The sequence below is a fragment of the Muntiacus reevesi genome, chromosome 13 (assembly GCF_963930625.1).
Source record: "Muntiacus reevesi chromosome 13, mMunRee1.1, whole genome shotgun sequence".
NCBI classification, from domain to species: Eukaryota; Metazoa; Chordata; class Mammalia; order Artiodactyla; family Cervidae; genus Muntiacus; species Muntiacus reevesi.
This window is the reverse complement of record NC_089261.1, coordinates 6,456,101-6,476,010: the sequence shown is the minus strand read 5'-3', so window position 1 is coordinate 6,476,010 and position 19,910 is coordinate 6,456,101. Positions and strand designations below refer to the sequence as shown.

Genomic DNA, 19,910 nt, shown 5'->3' with positions numbered 1-19,910 from the left:
AGAAGAGGAGCTGTGTGTCCCGGACCAGCCAGGGAGCAGGCAGGCCCAGACCGTCAGCTGCACAAAGGGGGCTCCTATCTGTTTACATTACCCCTGATTAACACCTGTGAAGTTTTGGGTTACATCTTCCGGAGGCTGCAACCCGTGCTGGGTGATTTCTTGAGGAAATAGGACTGCAAGGCTTCGCCTTCCTAAAACCAGTTGGAAGCAGCCTTAAAAATTCTCTCCACGGTGTGAGGAATGGGGAAAACGACTCAGAAGGAAAAAAAAAAAAAAAACAGAAAAACAGCACTAGCAGCCTTCCCCCTTGCCTGCCCCCACGACTAAGGAAACCCAGCGTTCAAATCCTGCCTGCCTAGTACTACTCAGCACCGCTTTACTGGGCTCTGACTGGAACACTGAGAGCAGCAAGAAATTCCAAAAATTTCTCCCGCATCACTGTAAAAATATCATACTTCCAAAAAGGGCCGGATTGCATGCAGAGCGTAGACGGAGACCTCTCCCGTTTCCGTGTGTGTGAAAGAGTGTTTCTAGACATCTCTGGATTTCATGATAGAGAACAGCCAACAGAATGGAAGTTTGGCGAGGGTAAACTTACTACAGAAGGGAGTTAGTTCAAGTTTTGAAACCTGTAAGGGACCTGTGGGCAGGGGCCGGGGGACATACTTTTTTAGGCTTAATATCCTTTATCTACAATCTACGATGATTTCTTCTTCTCTCTGGGTTTTGAAACTCCTCCATAGCCAGACACCTATTACAAAGATGGGTGGATGATTTTGCAAACTAATTTCAAATTCAGGTAATCCTCACTGATTTAATAGATGTCTGAATAGGCCCAAACTCAGGCTGGTTTTTCTTTTTCCCCCTCTTCCCAACCTCACCCTTCCCCCACCCCAACTCTGTGCAAACAGAATCTCATGAGGAGACCTAGAGTTTCATGATATAAAAGTTGTTTGGCGGGTTGATTAAGAAGTCCGAGGAAGCATAATTTGCAGAGGCTCACTTTCCTGTTTTTTGGTTTAAAAAAAAAAAAAAATCATCATCACATGTGATTCTGGCCTCGACTTTGTGAGAACGGTAACTTGCCAGTCAAGTTCCCTCCCCTCCGAAGGACATCTAAACCCCAGAACACAATATGGGCACGTCCTCTCCAATCTGAGCAGGATCATTTCTGTTAAAGACCGACTAGTATTTTGTCATTGGAGCGAAGAAATTTCAGAAACAGTGTTAATATTTAATCGCATTAGTACTGGCGTGTTTTATGGCGTGACAAAATAAAATATCATTACAAAAATGGGCTTCGCCTGAGGTGGGGGTATGGGGGTGGGTGGTGAAAGACAGTGCCCGCTGGGCTTGGAACTTGGAGAAGGTGCCTTCAAAGCTGCTTCGTGGCTGATGGGACCCTGGGCTTGTGTTTATAGAAAAGCAGGATGCTTTCCTTTCAATTCTTTTTTTCCCCCTCTCTCTCTACTCTGTTTCGAAGGGGTACACTTCATTCTGATTTTCAGTCAGGGCACCGGGGGCCCGTTGAAGGCTCTGTGTACCTATTTATACAACGTGCAGATGGAGCTGCGGGGTGTTATCATAATGAAAAGTTTAATCGTCCTTATTTACTACCAGTAAGGGAGCAGGAATCAGATGCAGATATCTTACAAAGCCTTAACTAGCAGTCCCAAGGCTGCAGAAGCTGTGAGTGACCTCAATTCGGGGCTTTATCTAGGAAACTGTCCTTCCTACATCACAGAGTGGAAAACAAAGGAGGTCAAGTGGGTGTCCCTGCCGAGGCTTCTAAGGCAGCCAGCCCCGAAGCCGGTCCCTGGAGGAAGTTTCCCATCTCCCCATGTGCAGGGGAGGGTTGTGTTTAGCGTACAGGGGGAAATCAACCCCGAAACTAACTAGCATCTGTTTCCAAAAAAATATTTTCCTTTGCCTGACGGTGATAATGTAACAAACAAAACAAAACATTTTCTTCATTCTCAGTCTGCATTTTTTTTTTGTCTGCAAAGGAAGATTAGTCAGGCTGAGAAGGTAACAGTGCAACACCTTGAAAAAAAAAATCTCATTAAAACCACCCAATTCCTCTGCACCTAAGGCCCTTCAAAAGACTTGCAGGCCAAGTGCTATTGGTTTTTCTTTATTAATTCTCTAAATCGGGTTTTTTTTTTTTCTTTCTTTCTTTTTGACTCTTCTCACACCATTTTGGCCAATGTGGTCTTAATTATGGGTGCGGGGGAGGGATGGGAGAAGGGGGAGGGGGAGGGGCAGCCAGGCCAAGCCAGGTAGAAGTGACAGGGGCTGGCATTTGTGCTAACCAGCTATCGATCGGCAGGACCAAGATGTTGTGTACAAGAAAATAAAAGAGAAGGGAGGCAGAAAGACCAGGATGCTGAGTCCAACTCCATTTAGAAAAAGTGGGGGGGGGGGGGCAGGGAGAAGCAGCAGAGGGTCCCAAACTAACCAATTTATGGCCTTGCCTGGGAGAAGCCTGGAGAATGCTGATGCTGGCCGTAGCGTCTGCTGTGCATGCTAAACACCCAGCTTCAAATGAGAGAGCGGCGTCCCGGGCTGGGCAGTAGGCGAACAAAGAGAAAAGCAGCAAGGCCGCATTCATGAATTAGAAAACCCAAGCGGGAAAGCTACCCGGGACGGCGGTCAAAGCCCGGAGTTCTGAGCCACCCAACTCCTGCCGCACTTCCCCTCCCCCTCTCCCTCCGCCCCCATCCCCTGGTCCTAAAACCTACCCGTACCTTAAACCCTGGGTCAAGAGATGGCAGGATGCAGGGTGTGGACTGAAACTGAAGGTAGAAGCAGAAGGCAGAGGAGAACCACCCTAAGAGAAGCAAGGATCAGTGGACATATTTTTTTTTTAAGACACAGTTATACCGCCAGCTACAGGCTCCAAGGTAATAGCCTGGTGAGACCAAGGGGATCCAGGGTGGTTTTAAAAGCAAAAGGTAGGAATGGGGTGGGGGGGGAAATGATGCTACCTAGAAAGGAAGGCCCCATAAAAAAACAGAACAGATATCTATTGCAGCCCCGGTCACCTTTAGGTAAAAAAAAAACTATTATTACTTTAACGGCAATGGTGGTCCATTTTACTAACCCCCACCCCACCCACCTTAAAGGCCTCCAGGCCCGACAGGGAGGGAGTGCTTAGAATGCAAAGGAGAACTGGGAGCAGACATCTGTCACCAAAGCCGGGCGAGATATTGACAAACTCGGGTCCTTTGTGTCTTAAGAATATATATCCATATCCCCATGCACAAATGATGCCCTGGTCGACTGGTCTGGTCTCTGCCAAGTAGACCCCACCCTGGCCCCCGCCCGCCACTCCCCCCCACCCAACCAAATGTCAAGGAGGTGCACTCTGAAAAGACTGCCTGCCTCCTACAACCCTGACAGGTCTCCAGTTTTTCAATGAAACTCTAATCGTTAAGAAGAGACAAAACAGCTATTCATTAGGAACGAATGTCAAATTAGGCGTTGCCGCTGAATGATGCTGCGGACACCAGAACTGGTAACTTTTTCCCCCAAAGATGCTGGCACACGCGAGGGAGCTCAAGTTGCAGGCTGGCTGACTAGGAAAAGATGGGGAGGTATTAACACAGCTTCCCAGGTGTCCTGCCAGGAAGTGGAAGCTGGGGGTGGGGGGGGTGGCGGTGCGGGAGGATGGTAGGAAACTCCTGAAAAGTGGAACAGGCCTGCACGCTGAGGGGTGAGGAGGGGTCTGAGTGTGAAAGTGAAGAGGCCTAGTCCTCAGGGCACCCAGGAACTCAGCTAAAACTTGACAGGGGGTACTCTACAATAATCCCCAAATGGGTGCCACTTTAAGTTGTTACTGCAGCTGTGAAACTAGAATCTACTTGGCAGCACCTAGGGGGAGAGATGGGGGTCTGCCCACGGAGCCCCTGGGGTAACCAAAGGAAGGGTGCCAGCTCTGAGCTGGGCGTCAGGAAGGCCCTGTGCCCCGTCGACCCCGAGGGACCCTCCCCTTTTCTGAAGCCTCCAAGGCAGACGCCGAGGCCAGCGATGGGGGTGGGGCGCGTATCCGCCAGGTGAGAAAGGAACTGGGAAGGAGCGCATATACCTTCTTTGCTGTTGGGATTCTGGGGTTTGGCCTTCTCCCAGGGCGCCAGCGTCTTGTCCTCGTCTGTGCCGTCCACCAAAGACTTGTCAGCCGGCATGTACCAGGCGGCGCTGTGCTCTGCCATCAGCGAGTCCAGATCAATGGTGCTCATGGCGCTCTTGACCGCCTCGGAGCAGCAGCTGCCCAGCTCGCTGTCGCCATTCTGCGCGCCCGAGGCCCCGACGGCACACTCACCCTTCTTGCCACCCTTCAGCCCCAGGGGCTGGTCCTCAGAGATGCTGAACTGCTGCCTCTGCAGCTGGATCTGTGCCTGGAGGATCTCCAGGGGGTGGATCTCGTCAGGTGGCGGGGCACCGCCGCTGCTCGTCGGGGTCCGAACCTGCTCCAGGCCCGGCGTGCCGGGATGGCCCGTGCCCCCTCCGCCATAGCTGTCAGGGGTCGAGGTAGAGGTAGACAAGATGCCCAGGCCAAGCGGGGGCGGGGGCGCCTTCGGTCCGTGCTCCCCGGCGCCCACCCCACGGGGAGGGAGTTTGGGCGAGCCTGTCACCAGAGGGCTCCTACTCGCTTTGGCCAGGGCTGGGGGGTTGTCGGAGCTGGAAGACACCTCGTCCTCGTTGGCGTAACTAGTGCTCACCTCGTCGGAGGCGAACTCACCCACGTGCGGGGAACTACCGTCCGACTTGGCCCCACCGTCCAGGGACGCCATGAGGTCTGGCTGGTCCCCCAGGAGCAGCTCGGCCCCCTTCCCCCACGACGGCGACGTGAGCGCTTTCTCGTGAGGCGTAGGCGCCCCGCGCGCCTCTCCCGAGTTTCCCCCGACGGCTGCGCCCGGCGCCTGCTGCTGCCCTGGGCTCACACCAGGCGCGCCCCCGCTGTCCGGCGCCGCCGCCGCCGAGTACTTGTCGAAGAAGGTCCCGGGGCTCACGTGACCACTGTCCCTTTTTCTGCGCCCCCGTCCCCGGCCGCCGCCCCCGGGGACCGGCTTGCCGTCGTTCCCCGACGTCGATTCCAGGGTGTAGTTGGGGGAGAGGCTAGTGCCGTCCCCCTGGGCGGGCGGATTGGGCGGCCCAGAGGCTTTAGAGCCGCTGCTACTGGTCCCCGACGGGCCTCCGGGCCCTGGAGCCCCAGGAGCACTCCCTCCTGGGAAGTAATCCGAGCCCGGGTTGCTGGCCACGGCCGCGCCGTCGGTCTCGTTCTGGCTCAGTTTCCTCTTGCCCTCGGGCGGGTTCTTCTTGTTGAAGGTCACGTTGAGGTTGGGGGCCCCGAGGCTGGCGATCATGTTCTGGCAGGCGGTGGAGAGCGCAGCCAGGCAACTCTGGCCGAACAGGTTGTCCTTGGAGCTGGGCTTGTTGAAGGAGCCCAGCGAGAGCGCGCCCAGCTTACTGGCCGAGGTGCGCTGGCTGGGCTGGAAGTCAGGCTGCGGCGGGTATGCGCTCCCGCCGCCGCCGCCGCCGCCGCCGCCACCGCCAGTGCTGCCGCCGCCCCCGCCCGTGCTCGGGGGCGAGTTCACGCCTGGGCCGCTGTGCGGCGTGGCCTGCCGGTTCGCTGCGCCGAACGGGAAGCCAGGCTGGCCCCCGAGCGCGGGCGCCGTGAAATCAGGTGGCTGGGGCCGGCGCTCGGAGGGAGCGCTGGGCAGCCCGACCCCAGCCCCGGGCGACTGCAGCTGGCCCAGGCTGGCCAGGCTGCCCCCGAACTGCAGGCCAGGGGACGGCAGCCCGGGCACGTGGCCCTCTCCAGGCATCCTCAGCGGCTCCTGAAGGGAGCTCCTAAAAAGCACCCCCGAGCCACCAGGCGGAGGGGGCGGCGCCAGTCCTGGGTCGTGCGGGCCGCAGTCGGAGGGCAAGCCTGAACCTCCCATCCTGCGGGGCAGCAAGTCACCCGGCGGCGGATGCGGACCTGGGAACCACGCGCTCTCCTGCGCCAAGTGTTGCGCCTGCGGCTCGAACGTGCCCAGGCGCCCGGCGCCCGCGCCGCCGCTGTCGCGCTCAAAGTTCGGCTGGGCCAAGCCGCCCACTGGGCCGCTGTGCACCAGGCCGCCCTGGCCCACGTCCCCGGGGTGGCCTAGCTGGGCCAGGTTGGGCTGGCGCAGCCGCTGCTGCTGATTCCGCGACGCCATCTGCTTGATCATGAGGGCCGCGTTTTGGCGTTGCTGCTGCTGCTGCTGCTGCTGCTGCTGCTGCTGCTGTAGGGACGGGTGGTCCGGGGCCGGATGCTGCAGAGGTGGCCCCGAGGGGAAGCTGTCGGGCACAGGCGGCGTGAACTCGCCGGGCAGGCCGGAATAGGCAGAGGGCGAGAGGTGGTTGTCCAGAGCGCCATTGTGCATGCTGCCGTTCCACGAAGCGCAGCGATCCACTCCCGCGCTGCCCGGGAAGTCAAAACGCGGCCTCTTGGCCACGTTCATGTAGGGGGGTGCATCGAAATGCTGCAGCCGCTGGTTGGGCGCCTGCTGCATGTTGAATACAGGCTCGGAATAAGGGTGCATGCTCCGGTTCTCCAGCCGGTGGATGGGGTACTCGAACTGCGCGTGTTGGTTGGGCAGCATGGGCCCCCCGTCCTGCAGCCCGCTGCTGGGCGTGCCCGCCTCGCCCTGCTGGGGACGCGGGAGCGCGGGCGGACACGAATTTTGTCGGACCAGAAGCCCAGGCGGTGGCGGCGGCGGCTGCTGCGGGGGCGGCTGCTGCGGAGGCGGCGGGGCCTGCTGCGGGGGCGGCTGCTGCGGGGGCGGCGGGGCCTGCTGGGGAGGCTGCATCAACGGGTGTCTGGAGCCGACTCCAGGCTCCAGCCCCACAGGCATCTTGCGGGTCCCGCCGAACCTCTCGAAGAACACGCCGTGCTGCTGCTGCTGCTGCTGCTGCTGCTGCTGTTGCTGCTGCTGTTGTTGGGCGTGCATTTTCGACAAGCCCACCATGCCTGCAGCTCTGGGCATGGCCGAGGCACCCGGGAAAGAGCCCCCGGGAACCTGACGACCCGCTGCATAATGAGGCAGCTGCCCCTCGGAATCAGAGGGAGAAAACATGTCGAAATGTCCCGAGGGCGGCTCACCCGGGTAATTGTATTCCAGCGAGTCGACGGCTCCTTGGTTCGCCACCCTCCGGGGCTCCAGACTGTGGGAATCGGAGCCACCGGAGGCGGGCAGGCCGTGGAAGGAGGCGGCTCGGTTAGGGCTCTGGTCCAGCGGCAAGCATGGGGCAGGCACGGCATGGCCCGAGGCGCCCGAACTGTGGAAGTCCGGCAGGTTCCCGGGTCGCTGCGGGCCGAAGCTCTCCGGCCCCTGGCTCTCAGCCATATGATCGTAACCCTCGGCGAAGGGCGGCTGGCTGCCCAAGCCGCCGGCAGCGCCGCCGTAGCCGAGCAGGCGACCCCCGTGCAGGCACGAGGCCCCTGGATCCGGCCCGCCAAAGTTGCCCCCAAAGTGGGGGTGATGCTGGTGGGGGTGGTGGCCTCCCGGGTGGCCGTGGTGCGGCTGTTGGCCTCCAAAGAATCCGTGCACCGGCTGCGCCTGCAGCCCCCCCGCGTGCAACTCCGAGTGGCTGCGCGCGTGAAAGCCGTAAGGCTCCATGTTCATGCCCAAGATCGGGGGTTCGCCTAGCCCGCTCATGGCAGGGTCCACGGGGCCAGGGGGTCCCCCCGCGTGGAAAGCCGGGGCCTTAAAGTGGGCGTTCATGCTTAGTCCGGCCTCGTTAAAGTTCCTCTCGCCCTGGCCAGCGTTCCTGCTGTTGATCTGGGGCTCGAATTGGTCCAGCCCAAACATACTTGGCGGGGGGCGGGGGGATCAATAGTGCATGACAGCCTGCTCTCCGCGGCGCGCCTCCGGCCAGCTACTCGTTCCGGCCCTGGCTTGGGCGCTCCCGGACGCTCAGCACCGCCCGGGCGCAGCGCGCACCGCCACCTCGCCTGGCTTGTGAAGGCTTGGGGCTATCAGCTCCTCTCCCGAAGCTCTCGTTCTGCCCGACGCGGGCCTCTCACATCTTGCGGCGCCGCGGGGCCTCCAGAAGCCGTGTTGGGGGGCCCATGCCCCGGGCGGTTGGCACAGCCGCGGGTGGGTTTGCGGGGAGGGGACGGAGCTGCGGGTGACTGAAGACAAAAAGTTAAGTGGGGGGAAGGAGGCGGGAAGGAGGGAGGGAAAGCAGAGCAATCACCTTCTTAAGTCCGATCGGGTTGGATGGGGAGCCCCTGGACGCTGCTTGAAGCCTCCCGGAGTCCGTGGCGGAGCTGCTAAGGGGCCAGGCAGGGAGACCCTTCAAAGCCGTGGCTGGCGCCGGGGCACAGACCGAGCGGTCCCTCCCCCCTCCCCCCGGAGTCCCCGCGCTCCGCAGCCGGAGCCTCAGCCAAGCACGATCGGCTCGTACAGTCCCCGTCGGCCCCAGCAAGCGGATACTGCTTCTTCAGCGGGTCGGAGGACTGGAAGCTCCGCTCGGCATCACTGGTGCCCGCCCCCGAGCCGGGAGCTGAGCGGGGCTGAGGAGGAGCGGCGGGCGCCCGAGGTTGAAACCGAGGGTTGATGGAAGGCGCGGCTCCCCTATTCCGCGGCGGGTGCGCTGCACCCCGGCGCGCCGCTTCGCGGCCACGTCCGCTGCCTGCCGCTTCTGTCCTCTGCTGTTCGGTCTCTGAGTTCGCGGGGATCTCCGAGCCCCGTTCCAGGCGCGGGCGGGCAGCAGACGAGGAGTTGGGGCGCTCCAAGGCTAGGGTTCCCTGCCTCCGCGACGAGGTGCTTCGCAAGTCGCCCTCGGACCCGGGGAGGGGGGCGTACGCGGGTTGGGGGGCCACGCTGGGCTAGCAGGCTAAGGCGTTCCGGCTGCGCTTTCGGAGCCCGGAATGGGAGGGGGCGGGGGCAGCTCTGGGGGGTCCGTGCACCCCTCTCCTGGCTGGCGGGGGGGCCCTGCGTGGGGCGTTCCGAGGGTCTCGGCTCCCCTCTCTGTGTCTGCCTCTCGCCCAGAGCCGGGAGAAGCAGCAACAAGTTTTGCATTTCAGCAATCAATTTCAGCCATTACATTTGCACCAATCAGCGCAGCCCGAGCTCCGGGCCCGGGGCGGGGCTCGCTCTTAAGGTGGTCCTGGGTGCTGACTGCGGAGGCCCCCGCCACGAACCCGCACTTTGCCCGCTCCGGGGTCCCCCGCACCGGTTAACCTCGGGGTCCGGTGACAGCGCGCAGCGGGCGCGCCCTGGCCTCCCCGCGCACCCGGCTAGAGAGGGCGCAGGCGGAGAATGGCGGGAGCTTGGCTTTGTTCACCCCGCTTCCCATTCACCACAGTTCCCAACTCCCCACCCCCAACTGAAGCGAGACCTGCGGGGTGGCTAGGGGGCGGGGAGGCGGGCGGTTAGCGGTGCGGGGCGCTCAGACAATGGGGTCGCCAGGCAAAGATCCTGGACTCACCGCGGAAAGTCGCTTGGTGTCGACTGCACTTCAGCGCTGAAGCGAACCTTCGGCTCTCCACCGCTGTCTGATTACTTGTGGCACCCAAGTTAACCGGCCCTTGCATTTTCCTGGAGGTGAAAAGAGACAGGGAGCCCCGAAGTTAGGGATCTTCTCGAGAGATAGGGGTGCTTGACTCGCTCCTCCCTCATAGGGCGCGCACAATTTTTCCCTATCCTCGCTGTCCAGGGTTCCCGGTTCTCAGTGACCGGCTTCCATAACCACTCTGCCACTTTATGGGGGCGCGTTTCGGATGAGCTCAGCGCCAGAGCGGCGAGGCAGCTAGGAGCCCCTGAGAAGACCAACGCGCAGAGGGCCACCCTGGACGGCCAGCGCACCCTAGTTCAGGCACTCTGGTCAAGGCCCAGGCCCTCTTCCGGCGCGAGGTTGGCCTCCTTAAGAGATCAATTAAACTGAAGAGGCCAAGGAACGGAATTGGGTTGTGATACTAAAATCAATGGGAGTAATTTAATATCTGCCCTGCTCTTTATGAAATATTTATCCCAATAATCTTAGTTAAAATGTTTAGATCTTCCTGATCCCCACTGAGGCTGCAATCTATCTTGCAATTAGAAGTTGGGAGTTAGAGGCGATGGAGGGTAGAGGAAGTGTTTATTCTGTGTGTGTGTGTGTGTGTGTGTGTGTGTGTGTGTATTTTCCTCCCTAAAGCTTTTGTAGGGGAGGAAGGGGGAGAAGGCCTTCAATTTTCCTTGCCATAAAATAGCACGAGGTGATTTTGCTAGCAGGCCAGCAGTCTTAGGAGAAGGGGGGGGGGCGGAGAAGGAACTTTCTTTGAAGTGCCCCTGATATCGCTATTAAATCTAAATAAAATTAAGCATGGTGTATAAAAATGCCTTTTCCCCCCACAAAAGAAAGTGTTTATCGCCCAAGTCTGTCTAGCGTTTGCTAAATTGCGCATGAAATCTGAAATGAAATAAACGTTATAATAAAACCAACCCCTGAGCCCTTTTTATTTAAAAACCTCAGATTAAGCACTCCACCGTCGCAGGCAGGGAGTTAAAAAGTTACCACGAGGAGCCGAGCAGATTCATTGCTCCCCGGAGTTACTGGTGGGAAGTCTGGGTGTTCAAGAACTGAAAATGCCAAGAAAATGGGCTCAGTTTAGGGAGAGGGGAATCAGGAAGTAGGGTCTTCAGAGACTCTGGAAGAAAATAATACCCTCCCCGCCCCGCCCCCCCCCCCACCCAATAAGAATAAAAAATAAAAGCAAACGATAAAAATGTGTAACTTTAAAAGTCAGAGAGCCGAAGCCAGCTCAGATCCCAGGCCCTTCGTGGGACCTCCCTGTGGTGAATGTCTACAGATATATTTTTTTCTTTTTGAAATTAAAAATGAAAATTACCCCCTCCAAAAAATGGGGTCCATAAATAAGCATCCAGGAAGAAGTATTTGTACAGGGCGGTGGAGTTTTAAAAGGATTTTTCTGCAGGATCAGGTTGTTGGTCTGTGATTAAATATTGATTTTGTGTAATTAGTTTTCATGTGAACTATCCTCTTGCTGATAGCTTAGAGGTTTCAGAACTAGAAAAGAAATGGAATTGGACATGGAAATTATTACTTAGCAAAGTGACAGGAAAGTGAGGGCCAGAGAAAAGACTGAGGCTTGGCTGATTTCGGCACAAAGAAATAAAGGGCCTGGGTAGGCCTCCAGGGACCACCCCCCCTATCCCCACCCTGGGGCCCCAGGCCAGATCAGGGGAAGGGCCTCCTGAGCAAGGAAGGGAACCGGAAGAAGGAATGGCTACCCAAAGAGGATCCTGCCTGGGCAAAGACCTGTGCAAAACCCATGACACCTGGACACGTACTCGGTCCAGAGAGCAAGCTCCTGGGCTCTGGGTGCCTCAAGAGGCCCCCTTGTGAGGACCCTTATGTCTCTGGGTGTCTGGAGGGAATACAGGGAGTCGGGGCCTGTCTGGAGCCCTGGGTGGGCAGGGCAGGCGGTGGGAAGAATGGCCCGCAGACCTACACTCTGGGGAGACCCTGCTTGGACTGTGCTCTCTGCTGAGGCATGACTTCACGCGGGGCTGGGCGGGGGTCTCCCGAACACCTGGGCAGGTTTCCTGTGGAATAATTCTGTGCGTTCCAGGGAGTGGGGGGGGTGGGGGGGTGGGAGTATTTTTCTGGGGCTGTTTCCAGGAGTTAAGTCTACAAGGTGTGTGAGTGTCTGAAAGCAGGGTGTGTTTGGGCCCGGCTGTGTTTCTGTTCAGGATGTGTGTCTGGGTCACCTTTCCTTACCACTGAAGAATGTTGCACGGGTGTGCAGGCATGCGCCTGCGTTCGTGTCTCCGCCCGGGTGCGGGTGTCCGGCATCCGAGCGTGTCTGTGTCCACGTGTGTGCCCGCGTTGCTGTGTCTCTGCGAGTGGCCCTGCCTGTCCCCCAGCCCCTTGCTTCTCTCTCTGGATGCCTCTGTGTATACCTGTGGGTGTGTGTCCGTGGCTATGGGCCTTGCACCTCGTGTGCCTGTGTCTCTGCTCATGTGGGTCTTGCTCTCCCCGCGAGTGTGAGAGCCTATGCCCCTTTCTGTGCCCGTGGATGTGCTGGCGCGTGCGCCTCCGCGGTGTGGGCGCCCCTGCGCGGGCCTGTGTGCGCGCTCCGCCTGCGCCGGCCCCGCGGCTTCTTTGGAACAGACACACTGCCCCCTAGCGCTCAGACGAGTTCCAAGTCCCCGCCCGCTGCCAGCACACAACCCCAAGCTACAGGAGCGGCAGGATCCAACCTCCTCGGACCCATTCCCTCCTCTTCCCCTTCTTTCTGGCTTTCCCTGGAGAGGGGTACTGTGTCCGAGGGGGCCTCCCGGGCAAGGAAGGAGGAGACACAGCTGGACGGCGGGCCCCAGATCTGAAGACGGATGCTCTCTGCTGGTGACACGTAGGGGGCTGCTCGGAATGGCCCCCAGGAACTCCAGTCCCAAACTAGTGAGCACTCCCACTCTATGAAAACGCAAAGCAATCGACCCTCAACACCCTTTCTCCAGTAGACACACAGCCGTCACCCTAGCCAAAACCAATCAGGCCCCCCAAGCCAATACAGGCTCGCACACTCACAGTCACAGACACACACACCTCCACAGGGGACACGTCTGCATACTGGCTGCAGACTACTGACAAGCTCCCTCTGTGTGGGGCCCGGGGCTTTTTCATTCAGGGTCACATTTCATCCTTGTAGTAACTCCTCAAGGTTAGGATTCTGAACCCATTTTACAGATGAGGCCATGGAGCCTCAGACTAATCAAATGGCTTTCCCAAAGTCAAAAGAGTCAGAGCTGGGATTCCAAATCCATCTGCCCGACCCTGAGACCTGGCTCTTAACCACCCCCTGCTCTACATGTCCATACTCATTCAGGTAAAGTGACCAGCACAGCGCAGAAAATGCAGTAAGTGCCAAGAAACATTGACTACTTTCATCACTATTGCCGTTGTGATCATCATGAATATTATTGTGATTACGATTAGTACCATTCTCAAATTAGTGTGTGCGTGCCCCCACACACTCATTGTTTTATCCTCAGCCCTCTCCTCGCTAACCTCCATGCCCTTTAGAGCTGGAAACTCACAAGGATCAGAGTGAACCTGGTCTCTCTTGCAGACAAAGTCCCCCAGGATGCCTGGAAGGCAACCTGCTTCTGAGGTCACCTCTCTCTCCTGAGTTAGTGGCAGAATGTATGTGGGCCTTGGCATTGCACACCCAAATTCAGATCTTGGCTTCACCACTGCTGATCTGTGTGGCCTTGGACAAAATACTTTCCTCCTCTGAGCCTCAGTTTCTCCCGTTGGGAGGGGGATTCATTGCCAGTACATGTGGAGCATAAGGATTGCAGACAATGTTTGAAAAGTGGCACAGAGGGTGGCAGATGGTGGGCATTCATTAGAAGGTAGCCTCTTATTACCATTAGTAACATTATCATTTCTTCTGTGTTTGGATCCAGAGAGGTAAGAAAGCAATACAAAGATGCCAGAGAAACTGGGTTTATTTGACAAATCAGTTTTGCCTCACCAGCCCGCCTGTGAGAAGAAGGATGACTCTCTTAGGTACTCACATCAAACTCTCCCATCCCCAACTGCGCTGGTGTAAAGTGGGTGCAGGCCCAGCTTCTGTTCAAGGAGCACTCACGGCTGAAGTCTTTGGGGAAGGTCCCACTGTGGCCAGAATACAGGATGCAGTAGCTGGCTAGAGGTTGGAAGGGATGAGCCCTCCGTGTAACCATGGGCTGCCAGTTGCTAAGCAACAGCATCCCCCTCCCTCTCTCTATTTTTGATGACTGCTGTCTTTGGGGGTCTCTTCTCCATTGAAAAAAATACATATTGAGTGCCTACTGAATATCAGGGTTCAGCCTAGGAACTCAGAAGAAAACAGTGGAAGATCTAGCCCCAACCCTAAAGCCAGATCAAAGGAAACCTAGTATTCTATGCAAAAGGGACTATGTCACACACTATAAAGAATAAAATAACTGTCCTAAGAGAGAGGGATAATCCAGAAGTGTGCCCAGAGATGGGTTTTGAAGGTAGAATAGGAGTTTAACAATCCAACCAGGGTCCAAAGACTTCCCAAGCAGAGGAATTAGATTAGAAGGAATGTGGGAAGTTTCAGGCAGCACTTTGTTGAGAGCAGATGAGGGAGGGGCAGGATCTGAAGCTCAAGAGGTCAGCAGGATCCAAGATCAGGAGGGCCACATAGGCAGATGGGGAATTTTGGACATTGTTCTGGGGAACCAGCCATGAAAGGGTTTTAAGCAAAGCCAAGTGACATAGAGGTGAGTTTTAAAAGGACCTTGGAGACCTCAGGGTCTCCCTCTTCTTAGCCTTTCAAGGTGACCCCAGAAACCATCTTCACTGGTTTCCCTGGAAACAAGGTCTGGGAGAGGGAAAGTTCCAAGTTTGTCCCCAAGGAACCAGCACAGATCAAGGCAACACACACTGACTCTCCCATCCCAGGGTTGTGTGAGTGAACAAGGGTCTCCTCTGGCCCCAGCATCAAGGGCAGATAGATGCTGCTTCCCACAGAGTAGGACTTCCCACCGAGTAGGACTTCCCACCCTCAGCGGGGCGGGGGGGGGGGGGGGCGGGTGAAGGGAAGCCAGGGGACGTTTACGAAAGAGGCATCCTAGGTTCAAAGCCCAGCTCACCACACCCCAACCACATGACTGTGAGCAAGACCTGGGGTGGAGCTCCTCTTTCTAGATTTACCAGTGTCCTGGGGTGTCTGGGGGCTAAAAGTGTGGGAAAACACCCAGCCTACACTCTATAACCTTTTTTATATAGACTAGATATTACCACAGTCTATCATATATGCTATTATTGTATTGTTTAGGCTTCGCTGATGGCTCAGACAGTAAAGAATCTGCCTGCAATGCAGGAGACCCGGGTTTGATCCCTGCATCAGGAAGATACCCTGGAGAAAGGAATGGCAACCCACTCCAGTATTCTTGCCTGGAGAATTCTGTGTCCAGAGGAGCCTGGTGGGCTATAGTCCATGGGGCTGCAAAAGAGTCGGACATGACCAAGCGACTAACACACTCACACTCACACACACACTCACACACACACTCACACACTCACACACATACACACACTCACACACATTCACACACACACACATTCACACACACACACTCACACGCACACTCACACCCTGTGAGGTAGGTTCTGTTGCTGTTTAGTCGCTAAGTTGTGTAGCCCATGGACTGTAGCCCTGCCAGGTTCCTCTGTCCATGGGATTTCTAGGCAAGAATCCTGGAGTGGGTTGACATTTCCTCCTCCAGGGGTCTTCCCGACCCAGGGATCGAACCACATCTCCTGCTTGGCAGGCAGGTTCTTTACCATCTGAGCCTCCAGGGAAGCAGGTTCTGTTAGTTTTCCCATTTTATAAAGGAGGAAACTAAGGTGCAGAGAGATGAAGGGACTTGACCCGGGGTCATCCAGCAAACGAGAGGCAGAGTGGGACTCATGCCAGACCTGCAGGGACCCCCACCATCGGCCTGCAAACCAGTCCACAGTCTGTACAAATGTGGGCCAGGTCTGAATCTCAGAGGCAGGGGCATGGGCAGGGCCTGAGAAACTCCTGCTCCCCTGGACACGCCCAGCCTGAGGTGGGGTCTCCTCCCTCTCTGCTCCTTCCTGCACCTTCCTGCTTCCAGGAGGCCCCTGGGACCTGACAGAGGGTCTCAGTATGGTGAAGCCACTGACCTTTCCCACGAACAATAGCTGGATGGGAAGTGGCTGTTTCCCAGCTCACCTGGCCGGGAAGGGCCACATGCACAGGAAAAGCTCTCTGGCCACCATGAGGCATATCGGCTTCCCAGCATTGAACCCTCCTTGGCAACCCAAGCTTCCCTCTGGCACACTCCCTTTTCAGGATCTAGCTCAGAACCAGTTCGGACATCCAAATGCCAGGGTAGCATCCTGGCTGATCAGAGATTGGGACCACCGCCTGGAAGTGTGAATAGCAACTTCGATAAGAGCTTCCCCTTTTTCTGAACATGGAAGCTCTCTGAGACCTTGTTTCATCTCGAAAACACTCCCAGGAAGATGGTGCCACCTTTACCTTTGGGCACTTGCTGGCAGCCACCAGGCTTGTCCGTGGTAGGGCCCAGGCCCAAGCCTGGGTCCATAGGATCCTGAGGCTATTCAGCGAACTTCTCCATCTATGACGATTTCTCTTCCGCAGACAGCATCCAGCTATGAGCTTCTATTTTCCATTCTCTAAGCGGAGTGCACTGAACCCAGGCCCTGGTCCCAAAATAACTCAAACCAGCCCCACAAGCTGGAACTGAGGCCCTGGCGACTCCAGAGCCCAGTCCAGCCTACCCTTGAAAAAGTTCCCATTCAGCAAAAAAAAAAAAAAAAAAAAAAAAAAACCAGGCATCATACATCACGCGTCACGCACCACACAATTAGTCAGAAAATGGGAAAGTTCGGGAGGGTTCATAATTATTCAACAAACCTATTTAGCATGATTCCCCCCCCCCCCGCCCCCACCTCTTCAGTTTTCTTTCCCTGCAGCAATCAGCTATGCAGGCTCATTACCACGGAGAATCTATCTGGCAAAGCAGCTTCATAAACGGAACCAAACAAGCATGCATGATGGGAAAACTTTGGACCAGCCAGTCATTAGCCAAAGCTTTTCAAGTCACATCCCTGTGGCTCCCCCCATCCCCACTCCTCCGCTGCTGGGGAAGACTGCTGTTCAGCGGTGTCTCCATGGGGCAGGGATGGCGGCTAGTAGCATCACCCCCAACGCAAGGGGAAGTTCACCCAGACTTGGTCCCACAGTGCCTGGGGTCACAGACTTGTCTCCCGGAAGGGAACCTCTCTGGGTATCAGTCAGCAGCAGCTGCAGGGGCAAGGGTGATCAGGTAGGTCCCTGTTTGCTCAACTCTATCCCACCCCTCTTTGCTTCTCATCACAGAGGAGTAGGCTGGTGTGACCCAGAGCACCACACAGATCTGAGGTCTGTGACCAGGTCATCCCCTTCCCTGTACCTCAGTTTCCTCATTGGGCACCTGTGAGGAAGGATTAAGTGTAACAGGTCACACTTCCCCTAGGAGGTAAGTGGAGGGGGGTTATAAGGACACAGAGGCATCCTCTACAGGACTTTCTGGAAATGTGAACTCCTGTGTAGGAAATGCAACCCTCCCCCAGCAACTCACAGAAAGAGGGAAGCAGTCTCCAGCCTTGAGGCATCACGGTGTGCTGGGCTCCATCTGAGTCTTTGTCATAAGGCTATTTCTCCTATAACAATTGCCACAGCAACCCTGCAACAGGGGTCCTAGGCATGTGTCCATTTTGCAGAAGGGAATGTAGAGAAATGCACATCACTCTGGGAAAGAGCATGGGGAGAGTTCCTCTGAAACCAGAGCCCATGCAGTTGGCCCAAAGCATCCTGGCAGGAGTCATACAGAATTTCCCCAGGGAAGGCTCAGACTCCCCCCCTCCAACCGCCCCCCCCCCCCACCCTTACACTCAGGCAGTGAAGTGCGCTCGGGGCTATTGGGCTTTGAATGCCTTTCCACTCCGATAAGGAGATAGAGCCCAGGGAGAGTAATGTACTTATTTGAGTCAGATCCTTGGAAACGTTGACAAATTATCCCTGTTTGGCCTGTGACAGTATGAATGGATCTTCCTCTGAACGTTGTTTTGCGTGTAACGAGCAGGACAGCGTGGCCTAGGGGTGACATGTGGACAGTGGCCTCAGGCTCGGCCACTTATAGAGGCTTTCCCACTCACAGCCTCAGTCTCCCCGTCTGTTCAATGGGGAGAATGATATTTCCGAGGGTTGTCTGGGAGGGGGCACCCGGCACAGAGCACTTAGCACATAGTTAACACTCAATAAACAGCAGTGCTACTGCCGCAGGAGCGAGGCCCCTGCAGGGCGGGTCCAGCTCCCACAGGGCTGCCCGAAAAGGATTGATGAGGTGCCTGTGTCGCACATTTGCTCCCTCCCCGACCCCAGCTGTGAGGTCCCAAGGCTCCCAGCTTGCATCCAGAGTCCTCACGATGCCAACGCTCTGCCAGCTCCCAGGAGGGGCAACACCGCCTCTACCCCACCCACCCCGGGTTCTCCCGGCCAGGCCCCAGCTGTGCGAGGCCCACCCTCCCAGGAGCTACCGCCTCGCCAGTGGAGGCCCAGCAGCCTCCGACATTGGCCACCGGGCCACCTGGTGAGCTCCGGGTGGGCTCCAGGCGCCAGCTCCCCCCCAACCCCCCACTTCTGGCTCGGGTGAGCTCATCTGGGTTTGGTAACGTCCGAAGCAGCCAGGAATGTTTGCTCAAATGTTCCAGGCCCAGCGAGCAGAAGAGCGCAACGCCGCCCTCCACCCCCCTCGAACATGCAGAAAGCAGTGTGCTATAACTCAGACGGGCGGGCTTCACCAGGCCCCAGGAGATGGATGCGGCGTTTGGGAATCTATATCACCCAAAAGGAAAATGCCTCTTAAATCACAGGGAGCCGGCAGAGGACAGGGGCTCTGGGGAGAAGGAGGGGGGAGGGGTGGAGGGGGAGGGGGAGGGTGGGGCCAAGACCCAGGGGTGCTCCAGAGGCGGGGCTGAGAGGGAGGGGCCGCACACTGGGCCCTGGACCCAGTCCTGTCATTGGTCGTAGCTTCTCCTCCCTCAGGAGTCTCCAGGGGAAGCAGGGAGGCCTGGAGGTGCTTGCCCGCTGTGGACACTCATCGGCAAATGTGTGGACATGCACACATGCACACACATGCACACACGCACATACACGCACACACATGCACACACACACGCACACACATGCGCACACGCGCACACACATGCACACACACATGCACACATGCACACACATGCACACACATGCGCGCACACATGCACACACATCCTGTCTCTCCCCAGGTCCTGTTGAAGTCTCTCCTGGCTCCATCCATTTCCTGGTCCTGCCCCGCCCCTCCCCAGCCCTGACAACAGCCAGGATCCAAATCTGATCAAATTCAGTCACACTCAGCCCTCCTCCTGCCCTGATACCTATATCCTTAAAACGTGCCAGTGGATCCCACCGTTTGGAAATACAGGTCATATTTCTCACGATGCCTTCTGTGCCCGGGCCCTGGAGACCTCTCTGTGCCCGCCCCAGTCTCCCCGGTGGAGCCCACACAGGCCCCAAGCCTGTCCTTCTTGCTTTCCCCCTTCCGGGACTTGGTGGAGGCTCTGTCCAAGGCTGGAGGGCTCCTTCCTGCTTGTGCCCCCTTCGCCCAGTTGAGAAAGCACAGCCATCCCTCTGCTCAGCTGCCACATTCTTAGAGAAGTCTTCCCCAGCCCCTCCCAGAATGCTCTCCCAGCCCGAGGATCAGATAGTGTGACATCCAGTAAGTAACCTCTTTGATGAATTTCTGTCCACCCCACTTGAAAGTGAGACTCCTGCAGGCAGGGCCTCTGCCTGCTTCTGGGTCCTTGCTGTTTGCAGGTACCATGTAGGAACTCGGGCTTCCCAGGTGGAGCTAGTGCTGAAAAACCTGCCTGCCAATGCAGGAAATGCAAGAGACACGGGTTTGAGCCCTGGGTTGGAAAGATACCCAGGAGTAGGAAATGACAACTCGCTCCAGTATTCTTGGCTGGAAAATTTCAAGGACAGAGGAACCTGGCAGGCTCCAGTTCATGGAATCGCAGAGTCAGACATGACTGAGCGACTGAACACACGAAGGACCTCGATGGACATTTGCTGAATGAATGAATGAAGACACTGTGCTAATGAAGAGAAAGTGGCAAGGTTAGGGGTCCACAGCAGCATTTCTGAGACTTATTAGAATCAAACCCAACAGTTGCTGGCCAATAAGGACCCCTGATGTCTCGTTTTCCCTATTCAGTCCCGCCCACTCTGCGGCCTTTCTGTCTGGTCTCGCTGTTACTTGCCCGTCTGGGCCCAATAAACTCCT

General features: G+C 57.0%; 2 protein-coding genes across 2 annotated transcripts in view; both read right to left on the bottom strand.

Moving 5' to 3' along the window:
* MN1 (MN1 proto-oncogene, transcriptional regulator) overlaps positions 1-8,932 on the bottom strand; it is a 49,039-nt gene extending 40,107 nt beyond the window's left edge. The window contains exon 1 of the mRNA XM_065904354.1: positions 4,088-8,932. Within this exon, the coding sequence (XP_065760426.1) occupies positions 4,088-7,838 (3,751 nt within the window). The 5' untranslated portion in view covers positions 7,839-8,932. The remainder of the gene's footprint in view (positions 1-4,087) is intronic.
* On the bottom strand, positions 8,006-11,832 carry LOC136145453 (myristoylated alanine-rich C-kinase substrate-like). Its single transcript, XM_065903783.1, has 4 exons — positions 11,758-11,832; positions 9,176-9,271; positions 8,359-8,860; positions 8,006-8,151 (listed from the first exon to the last, which is right to left on the bottom strand). Exons 1-4 carry the CDS (start codon positions 11,830-11,832, stop codon positions 8,006-8,008), a joined length of 819 nt encoding a protein of 272 aa, XP_065759855.1.
* Between the last annotated feature and the right edge of the window lie 8,078 nt (positions 11,833-19,910).